This window comes from Quercus lobata, chromosome 2, assembly GCF_001633185.2.
Source record: "Quercus lobata isolate SW786 chromosome 2, ValleyOak3.0 Primary Assembly, whole genome shotgun sequence".
NCBI classification, from domain to species: Eukaryota; Viridiplantae; Streptophyta; class Magnoliopsida; order Fagales; family Fagaceae; genus Quercus; species Quercus lobata.
In genome coordinates this window covers 11,564,953-11,579,468 of record NC_044905.1, presented here as the reverse complement: position 1 = coordinate 11,579,468, position 14,516 = coordinate 11,564,953, and the positions used below count along the sequence as shown (strand labels likewise).

The 14,516-nt window shown below is 33.5% G+C and overlaps 2 protein-coding genes across 2 annotated transcripts; both read left to right on the top strand.

Moving 5' to 3' along the window:
* Nucleotides 1–1,441: 1,441 nt before the first annotated feature.
* LOC115977984 (snakin-2-like) lies at nt 1,442–2,470 on the top strand. Its single transcript, XM_031100014.1, has 3 exons — nt 1,442–1,864; nt 1,997–2,039; nt 2,149–2,470. Exons 1-3 carry the CDS (start codon nt 1,787–1,789, stop codon nt 2,328–2,330), a joined length of 303 nt encoding a protein of 100 aa, XP_030955874.1. The 5' UTR covers nt 1,442–1,786; the 3' UTR covers nt 2,331–2,470.
* A 7,155-nt stretch (nt 2,471–9,625) lies between these two features.
* LOC115978305 (gibberellin-regulated protein 1-like) lies at nt 9,626–10,422 on the top strand. The gene is made up of 3 exons (XM_031100325.1): nt 9,626–9,764; nt 9,878–9,920; nt 10,062–10,422. The coding sequence occupies exons 1-3, from the start codon at nt 9,687–9,689 to the stop codon at nt 10,241–10,243; spliced, it is 303 nt and encodes a 100-aa protein (XP_030956185.1). The 5' UTR covers nt 9,626–9,686; the 3' UTR covers nt 10,244–10,422.
* Nucleotides 10,423–14,516: the final 4,094 nt, after the last annotated feature.

The window sequence follows — 14,516 nt, the reverse complement described above, 5'->3', positions numbered from 1 at the left end:
AAAAAAAATCTTAGAGCCCAATGTAATTAAACACGATTTTTAGGTCGAAGAGTACTTTGCAACAAATGTGTATATGTCTCATGAGCTTTGTGATATAAATTTTGGTTTTGTAATTAGCTCAAAAAAGAAAAAGAAAAAAAAGAGCATGTCTGCACATGCTCTTTTTTAAAAATCTTAAGGTATGTTTGGTAGATGAGTTTGAGTAATGTTATTTATATTTTTTTGAAATATGTGTGGATGAAAAAGTGTATGAAAATATGTGTAATATTGTTTAAAAACTGAAAATGTGTTATTTAACAAATAACACATGCTTTTTTTTTTTTTTTTTTAAATCTTAGGACTCGTTTGGTAGAGGGGTTAGAGTAATGTTGTTTGTATTTTTTTTGAAATATGTGTGGGTGAAAAAGTGTATGAAAATACGTGTAATGTTGTTTAAAAACTGAAAATGTGTTATTTAACAAAAAACACATGCTCTTTTTTTAAAAATCTTAGGGCCTGTTTGGTAAAGGAGTTTGAGTAATGTTGTTTGTATTTTTTTGAAATATGTGTGGATGAAAAAGTGTATGAAAATACGTATAATGTTGTTTAAAAACTGAAAATGTATTATTTAACAACTCAATCAAACGTGGTTTATTCATTTATTTGGAACATTAAATACATGCATTATGCTTTAAATCTGAACTTTCCCGATCTTTTTTTTTTGTTTGAAGAGTAATTCTACATACTCAAACTGATTTCCAATATTTTTACAAACTGCTAATGTGATTTTAGTAATTTTCAAATAATTATTAGTAAACATAAATGGGATGTTAATGGTAGACTCATATTAAAATTAATAAGAATTTGTCACATTAATAATTTGTAAAAACAAAATAATTTGTACATGTAACATTACTCTTTTTTTTTTGAATTCTTTTATAGAGAAATACTGAATCCGTTGACTTTAATAATTAATTGAGCAGTCAAAGTTATATTATATTGTTTAAACGTGACCAGTTGAGCCCTTATTGTTTTTTAAATGGTCAGAGAGAAAAACTTTTTCCGTGATAGAATAGCTTTCCTTAATGGGAAAGAGTCACATTACTCCGACTCTGCCTTTCTAATTAAACATTGTTTTATCTTCAAGATTTCTATTCATTCCATCTTTTCCATTTTAGAATGTCTCAAAATATTGTCTTATTTTTAAAAGTAAAAATCATTAATTTATTAATATTTCTATTATATCCTTATTAATTTACTAATTCAATTTTTTGATAAATTTATTTAAAGGTAGTTTTAGAAACTTATATATTTTTAAAAGATAAACGAAACAATAAATGATGTTCGTTTAAAAAATTTAACTTTTTAAAAAAAATAAATAAAGTGGGACGAATGGAGTATATTTTATTGATTTGTAAAACAGTTCCGCGTAGAAGTGTTATCTCAAAACGTGTGCGTGAAAACCATCCAAGAAGTAACACAACCAAAGTGCCTACTCTAGATGATTTCAATTGCTTTTCCTTACCAGATATTCCCTCCCTACTCCCTAGTCACTACGCTTGTTTTTTTCGTCTTCCGCGTTCAAACTATATGATCACAATTGAGAATGTCCCGTCCTAGCTTGCATGCACCTACTTTTTTTTTGTTTATTTATTAATTCTTGCTGCTTAGCTCACATATACGCTTGCTATATATAGGAGCATCCTTATCTCACTTGTACGCACTAAATCATCAGGTTTGAGGTTTTCAATATTTCATTTTCAACTAGCTTTGAATCGAAAGTAGCTCTAGCTTCAAGTCATCAGCCATGGCCATCCCAAAGGCTTTAATTGCTCCTTTTCTCATTTCTATTCTCGTTATCCATCTTGTTGAAGCTGATCAGACGGTAGACTTAATTTTAGCAATCATCTAAGACCTCATATAGTCTCTTTCCTCTTCCTATTGTTCTCTAAAATAAGCATTAAAGCTTAGCAAGCACTTTCTTTCTAACACGATAATTTGTTGTTGAGTTATGCAGGTGAACGCAGATGCAACAACGGGTTCTCCCAGTAAAAAAATAGGTGAGTTTTATCTTCTTCCATCACTATATATGTTACATATATGATACAGTTTGATCGAATAATAATAGTTGGCTAATTAAGGTTTTGAATTATATGTTCTACTTTTCAGATTGTGGAGCAGCATGTAGTGCGAGGTGTCAGTTATCGTCTAGGCCGAACCTGTGCAAGAGGGCATGTGGGACTTGCTGTGCTCGATGCAGCTGCGTTCCTCCGGGAACTTCCGGCAACCGTGATGTATGCCCCTGCTACGCTACCATGATCACCCGTGGTGGCCAACTCAAGTGCCCTTGAAAATATATCTCAGACTTGGTTGCATGCGTTAGTCTTATAAGAGAAGAATGGATGAGAAGTGTCTTAGAAAATAAATTTGCGTACTAAATAGATGCATCTCACTTTGTATAAAAGCTATTAAAAGAATGATTTTATTATTTTCTCTTTTATGAAAAAAGAGTTGTTGTAACTTGTAATTGAGTTGAATAACAATCACAGTTGTTATTTGTTATTAATAAAATGACTGTTAGTATTTTTTTTTTATCCTTTATGTTAAATGAATAATGAATTTTCAACTCTCTCTCATTTGGTAACTTTGGTTTGCTGTTAGGGAAATAGTTCCAGAAGACTCAACGAATGAATAAACTACCAGTCAATGATAAAATCGATAACAAAAACATTTGAATTCATGCTGGAAGATTTAGAGCTGATCGAGATCGTGATATTGTCATATTGGTTAAACTGTGAGCCAGCCAAAATATTAGATTAGACCATCCTTATGTAAGAATGTAAAAAATGGTTGGGTTGTGCACTGGACACATAGGATACAAATATATGTCCAAAACTGGACATGTATCCTCCGCATTCTAACATATTCAATATATTAGTTCATTGAACACAAACCGTATCCTGTGAAAAATACACTTTGAGTTTTGCGTGGCTAAAGGAAGAGAATTCCTTTTTTCTGTTTTTGAGAAAATTTAGGTGGTGGTCCTAGCTAAAGCTGGCTTGTTGCCGAGCTTTGGTTTTTCACTATTTGTTTGCAGCTCTGCTGCTTCTTGTATTGTTGATATTGTGTTTTCTCTTTCTTTAAAGATAAGATATATTTAGAAAAAATTAATGAAGGGTCAAATGGGCATGACACCAATAAATATTTTTAGGGGCAATTTTTTTTACAAAATTGTACTGAAAGTCTGAATTTAATAAATTTAAAATTTAAATGACTCAATTGAATAAAAATAAAGTTAGAAGACTGAAATGAATTTTAACTAAACTTAGAAAATACAATTTACATTTTAACTATATTTTAATGCCAATTTTACCGTGTTATTTGGAAAAGAGTAATGTTTATTATACACTTACTGTTTTACACAGATTTACACATATCATAAAAAAACAACAAATATAATGCTTTTAGCCTCTTAGCTAACTTTAACTCTAATTATATCTATTAAAAAGATTTTAAAAAATCACAATGTGTATTCCATATATTGACGGTGGGTAAATAATTCTCCACCAATTAGGCTAGCAGAATACAAGCCCATAACATCTCAGCCTAATTTGTTTTGCTGAGAGCTGATGTAAGAATGATTCTCCTAGATTATCATTCGTAAATTTATTCACTCCTATATATAGGAAGAGTCCTTTCTCCACTCACAAGGGATTATGAGCCTCGATGTGCAACCCAAGATAAGGCCCATGTCCCTTATGAGAGGAGGAAGGACTTTTCCTATAAAAGTGAATAATTTTTTATACGGTTATACATGATATTATGCAGCCATATCAATTCTTAAAACATTGAAAAATGTAATGCTCAAGTAGTATTTTAATTAATTTTTGTTAATCTCACACTTGCTAACTCCAATGCAAACAAACAAAGTGGTAATTTTTCCATTAATGTAAATTGGACGCAATTCTATAAGTGCACCTTTGTCCGATCTATATATATTGATTAAAGTTTAAAACAATAAATTAGGGTTTAAGTGATAATCTATTGAAAATAATATTCCGGTGTCTAATAATATCTCTGGTTTAAAGCCCACATCCTCCCCCCACTCTGCTAGGATAATTAAACATGAAATTGAGTTGTTAAAATTTGAGACAAAGTCTTCCTTTTAGTGTTAAATCTAGATTATATGATCTGTATGATTCGTCTTTAATTGATTTAAATTAAAAAAAAAATTATTATTATTATTGATTTTTTTTTTTTTTTGAGATTAAATTCTATAAAAACAGTAAAACTTAAGTTTTACACCTTTAATCTCAACATGCTACGTCATTATATTACATATTAAAGAATAGGCACAACTACACTCAATCAATTCTAATATCCAATTGAAAATTCAACTTAATTAATCGTGAGTTTATTTAGATATTATTATGTGTGATAGGATGTATTGAGTTTTAAGTAAAAAATGATTTCACAATATCTTATTAGATTGTGTAAAATATGAATTTTACACCAATTCTTACCAAGTTTGGACTCTTTTGTTATTTATAAATAAATAATACTTATAAATATTGAATTTGAGCAAACTATGCTTCTACTCGTATAATTGAGTATGATGAAGTTTTTTTGAGAAGCGAGTATGATGAAGTTGATTGTTTTCTGGTGATTACTTGCTTGAGCTTAGCTCTACGTTGTTCATATAGTTGACTCATTTATTATTATGAGTCCGGTTAATGTATGCCATATATCTAAGTAAATTTTTATGAAAAATTGAAAAAACTGTCAAGTCAGTTAGTTACTTATTCAATTTTTCATATTTTTTTTAAATGATTTACTAATATAAGCCCTTAAAGCATTAGTCAGTAAAATTTTATTATTATTTCGTATATTATGTACTTATATTACTCTATTAGTTACTACAATGGGCGGTCCAAGTTTGACTCACTTTGGATAATGATTACGATGGGCAGTCCAAGTTTGATTCACTTTGGATAATAATTGGTGATGTCTACTTGGCATGATCTGGTTTCATAAATAATAATAATAATAATAATAATAATAATAAATCGATTGTGGTCTTAGTCTGACAATAAAGAGCTATCATTAGGAGTGGATGTTATAGGTTGAAACTCTTTCAAAAATAATAATAAAAGAAATCCTAATTCAATATATCACATTCTAAATGTGGGTCCAAAGTTCATTAAGTATTTCAATTTTTCTGGTGGAACGTCCTCCATGAATCAAAACAAAACATCTACCCTACTGCTTGATTGGATTGATTCTATAAGACCATCCAATTTCCCTTTAATAGAAGTAAATAATTTTAAAGCCTAATCGTTTAGTAGTCGGCAGGATGGGCCATCGTCCATAGGATTTGAAATTTCGAATAATAATAATAATAATAATAATAAACGACCCAAGGAATGGGGTTGAATCAATGCCCCATACAATTAATTTATAGAGGTAGATTATCAAGGTCAACATTTTCCAACTTAATTGAATGTGACAGATGATTAAGTAATTGATGTGATCAAAGAACGGTTTTTTAATGCAAAAAGGAAGAAAAAGACAAGGGAAAGATGGTATAACCACTTCCTCGGGATGGTCTGAGGATAGTGTTGATAGTCTGAATTATTATTTTTTTCTTTCTTTGGAAGTTCTTGATTACACTTGATCTTATTTCTCACTTTTTTCTCCCTCTCTTTCTGGAGGGGTCTATTTCTCTTATATATCTACCTAGAATGCATCTCAACCCTCCACTTGGACAGTCCCTATTTCTCACTTGGATGCTTGTCCCATCAAAGCCTTGCTGGGGGTGGTGGAATGTGCTGCTAGCTGTGAAGGCACAGTTCAGTGGTCATTTTGCCATTAATACAGCCAGTTGAGTTGGTGCAATGCATTGAATGCGGAGGTGATGGGCTCTTTATCTAGAAACTTTCCCTCTTCTTTTCTTGCACGTCTTCACTTCTTTCCTTGGTCACAACCTACTTGCCCAAATGGTTTATCTGCGGCCCTTTGAGTAGTGCTGCTCCTTGGGTTCCTCGGGCAAGTTGCTTCCTCGGGCTCCCACACTGGAACTCTTAATGTTACATTGGGTTGGGGTTGGTTGGTAAGGAGCTGAGACCATCTTGCCCTTGGGTTGGGCTTGCCTTACAATTTCCTCATTCAAGCTTCACTCCCCACAATAACAATAATAATAATAATAATAATTGTAGGGGTGATAGACCCAGTAGTATGTATCTATGTATATATTGGGCCGGGGGCTCAATCTGAGGACATTAAGTAGTCTGAGGATAGATAAAATTCTGTTATGGGAGTCCGTGTTAACAGATGAAGAGGTGAGGTTTGGTCATAAGAGTCTGAGAAGGTGGTCCGAGAATGAATGCCTCATCGGCTAAGCAAAGCCGAGATCCAAAAGTGTGGTTTGCCACCCAGGGCAATGTTCCTAGAGCTTTTGTTGAAAAGGACAAGCATCCTGAAAGCACAGGACAGAGGAAAGCCCTATAATATATTAGAGAAAGCTGCTACCACCGCATTGAATGCTCTGTAACTAACTCTTTGACCGCATTAATGAGGAAGTGATATTTGAACAGTAATTTTCAGCCTTACAGTTACTTCCCAAAGACTTCAGGAAGGTGCTGATGGGACAATGATCAACACCAATAATCTAATCTACACATGAAAGGTAGAGATGAAAAAATGAGAATAGTATAAAATAGAGAGAAGACCTTAAGGAAAGGGGCTCGGAGAATTGAGAGAAGAATACTGTAGCACTAAGAACTATATTTGTAATCAAATTCAAGAGGCATATACAAGAACTAATCTCCTTGGATTGTGCCGAGGACGATTTGCTTTAGATAAAATCAGACTATCTTTACTTTATTGTTATTTGAATCCCCTATAATTGTTACCCAACTCGTTAGAGCCTAGTTTTCCAATACACTCTCTACAAATTCATTGTATTGGGCTCTTTGGGCTTAGATCTTTTTACCTTTTGGACTTAGGATCCAAATTGCATCCTTACAATAATAATAATAAAAGTATTAAAGTTTTGTACATTTGTTTTCCTTATTGCTGTTTAAAATAAGTGATATGTATAAATATAAATATTTGGAATTAGAAAAAACGTGACTGATTTCCATTGAAAAATGATTTATTTATTTTTTGTAAAAATGGTTTTTTTTTAACGAAATATTTTCAAAAAAATATTTTTTTTTGTAAAAGTAAAGTATTAAATAGTTAGATTTACATCTATGATGTATGTTTAATGATAAATACTATCATTTTTTATGATGCCAAAAATCGTCAGTAAGTCACACAGTCCTCACATGCTCGAGACAACATCTACGAAACAGAATCAAAGAAGACCTTGTAGAGAGTATCGGTGTGGTATCGGCCAAATACCCTCCGAAGGTCAAGTTAAAAAACTTTCACAACTCTAAAGTGACAGAGTTGAGGGAAACTATGTGTACCTTGGTATGTGAGGGTTTTGGGGTTTTTATAGTAGCATAGGGTTGACATCCATTCCTTGGCATAGAGGGCCTTTCCTTATAGGAATCCCCTTGATTAGGGTTAACCGTGGGGCATAAGATATTTCATTATATACTCATGCGTGGAGGCCAAGCAAGGCCATGTCAGACCTATCAAAGGTTTACTTATCCCCCTTCAGCTTCCTTCCGTTAGCTTCGTATCCCGTCTATGCATTCTGTTTGTCTCATTTAGGTATCGTTGATCTCAAGGCGCAGCCATCTGCTTTGAGGTGTATTGTTGGTCTCAAGGTGCAGTCGTCGGCTTTGAGGTGGAACCGTCATTTATGTCTATGAATACACAAGTAAGGCCGACAAGTTCATTAGGACCATCGGCTTTGCCTTATGTGAACGAGTTTATCAGACTTTTTAGACTTACCCTTATCATTTTTTTTTTTTTTTTTTTTTTTTTGTGTTTCATAATTCAATATGTACAATAATAGAAGAATCTAAGATGATTTAAATTAATACTCCCCTCAAAACAAAACAAAAATTAACACTAACTCTCCTAATAAAAGAAATGAGATTATGTCTTTGAGCCACAAGGATGATTAAGTTATTTTGCTCAGGTATTTATTTATTTATTTAATTTTTACTATTTTAATGAAAAAAGGGGGCAGAGTTATGTTGTTACATTATTAACTATTATAAAAATCATTTAATGGATATTTTATAAAGGAAAATTGAGTCCGTCTTTTATATATATAAGGTTTTTTTTAAGGGTTTAGTACAATGCCCTTTTCCACTAATAAAGTGATAATTCTTATTAATTAATAGTAATACATGGCATCATTATGAAACATCTATAATTGATGTCGTTCTTTCGGTTTTTAATTTATTTTTATTGTGACATGGCATAAAGGGGGACCAAACTTAATTTAATTTAAACATGTTGGCAATTTGGTAATGGTTTCCATGTGTGAAGATGAATACAGCTGTGGTGCGACTTTGTACACAGCTGTTTATATAAGTGGCTATATATGAGTGAGGTTTATTCTACACGAACACATCACCAATCACCATCGCTTTCTACGAAGGAAGTAGAAAAACTCTCACAGGTCACGACCTCTCAAAAAGAGAAGGTATTTTGTTTCATTAGCTGCACGTGTGGACAATATTGGGGTTGTAACTGTCGCCTACCTACTTCCCTCGGTACTTGAAAGAAAGAATCTATATATATATATATGGAACTGAAAAAAAAGAAAAGAAAAAGGAATTAGACACACGTTGAATTTGTCTGAAATTAAATTAATTAATAGACAAGTATTATAGTATATATATATATATTAGAATCAATAGACAAGTACGTATAAATGATTTATAAAAAAAAATAAAAAATAAAAAAAATCTTAGAGCCCAATGAAAACACGATTTTTAAGTCGAAGTGTATTTTGAAACAAATGTGTATATGTCTCATGAGCTTGGTGATATAAATTTTGGTCCTGTAATTAGCTCAAAAAAAAAAAAAAAAAAAAGAGCATGTCTGCATGTACATGCCCTGTTTTTCTAAAATCTTATTCTTTTATTTGGAACATTGAATACACGCATTATGCTTTAAATCTGAACTTTCTCGATCTTATTTTGAATTATTTTCTAGAGAAATATTGAATTTGTTGACTTTATTAATTAATTGAGCAGTCAAAATTACATTATATCGTTTATACGTGACCAGTTGAACCCTTATTGTTTTTTAAATGGTCAGAGAGAAAAACTTTTTCCGTGATAGAATAGCTTTCCTAATGGGATAGAGTCATATTACTCCGACTCTGCCTTTCTACTCAGACATTGTTTTATGTTCAGGATTTCTATAATATTTTATGGTTGTCAAACAGTTCCGCGTAGAAGTAACACAACAAAAGTGCCTACTCTAGATGATTCCAATTGCTTTTCGTTACCAGATATTCCCTCCCTACTCCCTACTCCCTAGTCACTATGCTTTTTCTTTTTTCCCTTCCGCGTTCAAACTATATGTCATAATTGAGAATGTCCCGACCTAGCTTGCATGAATCTACTTTTTTTTTTTATTTATTTATTAATTTTTGCTGCCTAGTTCACATATACGCTTGCTATATATAGGAGCATCCTTAGCTCACTTTTACTCACTAAATCTTCAGGTTTTCAATATTTCATTTTCAAATAGCTTTGAAACGAAAGTACCGCTCTTGCTTCAAGTCATCAGCCATGACCATCTCAAAGGCTTTAATTGCTTCCATTCTCATTTCTATTCTCGTCATCCATCTTGTTGAAGCTGATCAGATGGTAAACTTAATTTTAGCAATCTTTCCTCTTCCTATTATTTTCAAAAATAAACATGCATGAAGCCTAGCTAGCACTTTCTTTCTAACACGATAATGTGTTGTTGAGTTATGCAGGTGAACGCAGATACAACAAAGGGTTCTCCCAGTAAAAAAATAGGTGAGTTTTATCTTCTTCCATTACTATTTATGTTACATATATGATACTGTTTGATTGAATAATCATAGTTGGCTAATTAAAGTTTTAAATTACATGTTTTTTTTTTTATGATTAATTGAATTATATGTTATACTTTCACAGATTGTGGAGCAGCATGTAGTGCAAGGTGTCAGTTATCGTCTAGGCCAAACCTGTGCAAGAGGGCATGTGGGACTTGCTGTGCTCGATGCAGCTGCGTTCCTCCGGGCACTTCCGGCAACCGTGATGTATGCCCCTGCTACGCTACCATGATCACCCGTGGTGGCCAACTCAAGTGCCCTTGAAAATATATCTCAGACTTGGTTGCGTTAGTCTTATAAGAGAAGAATGGATGAGAAGTGTCTTTAAAATTTAAAAATAAATTTGCGTACTAAATAGATGCATATCACTTCGTATAAAAGCTATTAAAAGAATGATTTTATTAATTTTTCTTTTATGAAAAAAGAGTTGTTGTAACTTGTAATTGAGTTGAATAACAATCATAGTTGTTATTTGTTATTAATAAAATGACAGTATTTTTTGTTATCCTTTTACTTTAAATGAACAATGAATTTTCAACTCTCTCTCTCTCATTTGGTAACTTTGGTTTGGTGTTAGGGAAATAGTTCAAGAAGCCTCAAGGAATGAATAAATAATCAGTCTATGATAAAATCGATAACAAAAACATATAAATTCACGCTGGAAGATTCAGAGCTGATCGAGGCCGTGATATTGTCATATTGGTTAAACTGTGAGCCAGCCAAAATATTAGATTAGACTATCCTTGTTTAAGAATGTACAAAATGGTTGGAATTGTGCACTGTACACATTAAGATATAAACATATGTCTAAAACTAAACAAGTATCCGCATAATTTTAACGTATCCAATATATTAGTACACTGCACACAAGCCGTCTCATGTGAAAGATATAGTTCAAAATAGAGTTTTGTATGGCTAAAGGAAGAGAATTCCTTTTTTCTGTTTTTGAGAGTTTAGGTGCATGGTGGTCCTAGCTAAGCTGGCTTGTTGCTGAGCTTTGGTTTTTCACTATTTGTTTGCAGCTTTGCTGTCTTTTGTACTGTTGATTTTGTGTTTTCTCTTTCTTTAAAAATAGGAATCCTCCTAAACAGCATTAGCAAGAAAAGTTTGATTTTACGCAGGGGCGGGGCCAGAAATTTTGGTTTGGGGGGCCAAGTTGTAATGCTAATATATTAGTTAAGACAAACAAACCTCTACACACACGTATATAAATTAATTTACTAAGAGAATTTATCATTTTCTAAATTTTAATGAGTATATAAAAGTCATGTATTTCTTCTATTAGACATGTACTAAAATTTATCATTTTCTACATAGTTTAATTTGTTAAACCTCTTAAATTATATGATTTTAATATAATTTCTTTTTCTTTTAAGAGCACCATTGAAATAACTCAAAATTTGGGGGGGCCAACTTCAATTTTTACATGTTACATTTTTTAAAATGTAAATAATATACATACTATAAATTAATTTTTTAAAATTTTGGGGGGGCCTTGGCCCCCCCCCACCTTTGTGTGTGGCTCCGCCACTGATTTTACGTCTTAAAAATCTACTTTATCTATTTTATCAACTCATTTTACATCTCAGTTTTTATTTTTATTTGCAACTTAATAAAATAATATATAAAAAAACTAATTATTCTCTCTTCTCCCATCTCACTCTTTCCTCTCTCCAGCAGCAACCACTAGAAAGATTCTCACTCTTTCCTCTCACTAGAAAGATTAGCTCAGCCACCCACCAATCCACCACCCCACCACCACACACACCCCCCAACAGCCACCAAAAAAAAAAAAAAAACAGCAACCTGTCCCCACCACCGATACACACACCACCACCACCACCACCTCTAATACCCACCCATCACCCCACCACCATGCACAACCCCCTGCAACCACCAACCCAAAAAAAAAAAAAAAAAAACAAAAAACAAAACAAAAACAAAAACCCCAGCAACCTAGTCCCCACCATCAATACACACCACCACCTCTAACACACAAAAACCCACGATCACCGATCTACCCAAAGCATACTCAACCGTTGATCAACACAAAGCAAGGTCAGACCTCCACCAAGCCGACCCACACCCTCCACCACGCCGATCCACAAACCCACGCCCTCCACCTCACCACCACAGCAACACCCCATAACCACGGCAACAACCCCCCTCACCACCACGACAGGAACGGAGCCAGGATTTGGAGTTAGGGGGGTGGTTTTGCTGCTAGTTGTGTGCGGTGGTTTCGGTCATCTACTACTAAGGATTTTTGTTTTAAAATTTTTAAATGACCAAGTAGCTTGTTTTGGGTAAAATAGATTGATTGGGCTTAACTTTTTTAGTTTTATTATTGGTGATTTTTGTTATTAGGCTAATTTTTTTGGGCTTGTATATTTTGTTTTATATTTAATCTATTAATTTTTTATGTCCTTTAAAAGGTGAAAAATACTAAAACTGCAAAATTTTTACAAATTGCTAATGTGGTGAATAGTTATTAATAAGTAAAAAGTAATGCAAGTGTACGAACCAATAAGAATTTGTTACCTCAATAGTTTGTATGAACATTGTAAAATTTTTTACAAATTGCTAATATGGTGAATAGTTATTAATAAGTAAAAAGTGATGCAAGTGTACGAACCAATAAAAATTTGTTACCTCAATAGTTTGTATAAATATTGTGAAAATGTTTGTGGCTATAACATTACTTTCAAAAGAATTGATGGCATTATTAAGGGGGGCAAAGTATAATTTTATTGAACAAAATTGTTAAAGTTAATACCTATTAATATAGTAATATTAAAAAAAAAAAAAAATTTAAGGGGGCTATTGCCTCCCCTAGTCCAATAATAGCTCCGTCAATGTACCATGGCAACACCATATGCACAAAAACCCACAAAAAAAAATCCACACAAAACTCACAAGCATCGAGCAAGTAAAGAGAGGAGAGTTTAGAGAGTTGAGAGGTTCAGAGAGAGAGAGAGAGAGAGAACAATAAATAAATGAATAAAATAATATATTTCGGTTTACAAACTCGTGAATAGTAAGTTCTAAATATAAGGGCACGTTTGGTAGACTGTAATAGACACTGTAATGTAATAGATATTTCTATGGCATAACTATTCGATTATTTGGTTATGTTTTTATTACAATGAATAGTTATTCCTTATCAATAGCTATTCTTCAAAATAAGGAATAACTATTCCTTATCAAAAGTACTGAATATCTATTCATTCATCTTATGTAATAACTTTATAAAAAAATTTCCTAAATAGCCATTAATTGCCACATCTTCAAAAGGAAAAAAAAATAAATTTTCCTTGTTATTAATTATTAGCTCTATTTTAAACACTCTAAAATAAGTGTTGTAGGGACACGATTTTTAACGACTCAAGAATGACGTTGGGCTCGTATGTAAAGGGCCCGAACAATACAGTTTGTAGAAAGTGGGTTTGGAAAGGCCTGCCTTTGGGCGCTGGGCAGGGGTTTGGTCCTGGTTTCATGAGAGCTCATACAAAGATAGGTTTGGACTGTATAGCGGAGCCTTACATCGAAGTGATTTGAAAGGTTTGGCTCCTCGGAATTAGTCCGAGGAGCACTACATTCTCCCCATTCTTCCTCCCTTTTTTCCAGCCCCCCTCTTTGTCTCAGCTCTCTTTCCCTTTTATACTAGTATTTTCTTCCCGTTCTTCACTTACGTGTCCGTTTTTCCTTGTTTGGGATGGTTACTCGTCTTATCAATCCATATGTCAGAGTGGTTGGGAAAAGATGGATAGCATGGTGTGAGTATGGATTTGTCAGGCGCTGGGCTCCGCATTAAGGTGTTGGCAGCTTTCTCCCTTGAGCTGCTTTTGTACTGAATTTGTCCTTTTCTTCAGGCATTTTTATGAGATGTTAGACGTGAGGTCGTCCTCGGCCACGTTCTTGGGCCTTCAGGGAGTTGCATTGCGTGTCCTCGGCGGTTGGGCTTTATAGGACAAGGCTTTAGGCTCTTAATACAAAGTGAGCTGGGACCACAGATTTCGGGCCCCACAAGTGTATTTTAGGAAATTTGACTTAAAATTGATTTAATTACAGCTTCTTTTTATACTCTACTAAATTGTGAATGCATATTCAGGATTTTATTCCTAAATGGTTACCAAACTAATGAATAGTAATACTTATTACATTTCAACTTAATGTATTCCTTGTAGGAATGGCAACGGGTCGGGTTCGGATCGGGTTTTTTCATACCCGGACCCGACCCGCGGGTCAAGACCTGTAGTCCGAACCCGGCCCGTTTATTAAACGGGTTTTTTTCCCGGGACCCAGACCCGCCCAGTCGGGCCCCACGGGCCCCGCGGGCCCCGTTTAGCCCAACCAGATTTGAGCCTAATCTGCGGCCCAAATCATGGCCCAACAGAAAAAAAAAAAAAAAAAAAAAAATGCAAAGAGACTCACAAAACCCCTCTCTCAGATACTTTGGCTTGAGACTGTAACAAGAACAACGAAATCCAAATTTCAAAACTGTGAACCTCACATACAAAGCAGATCCATTTACTGA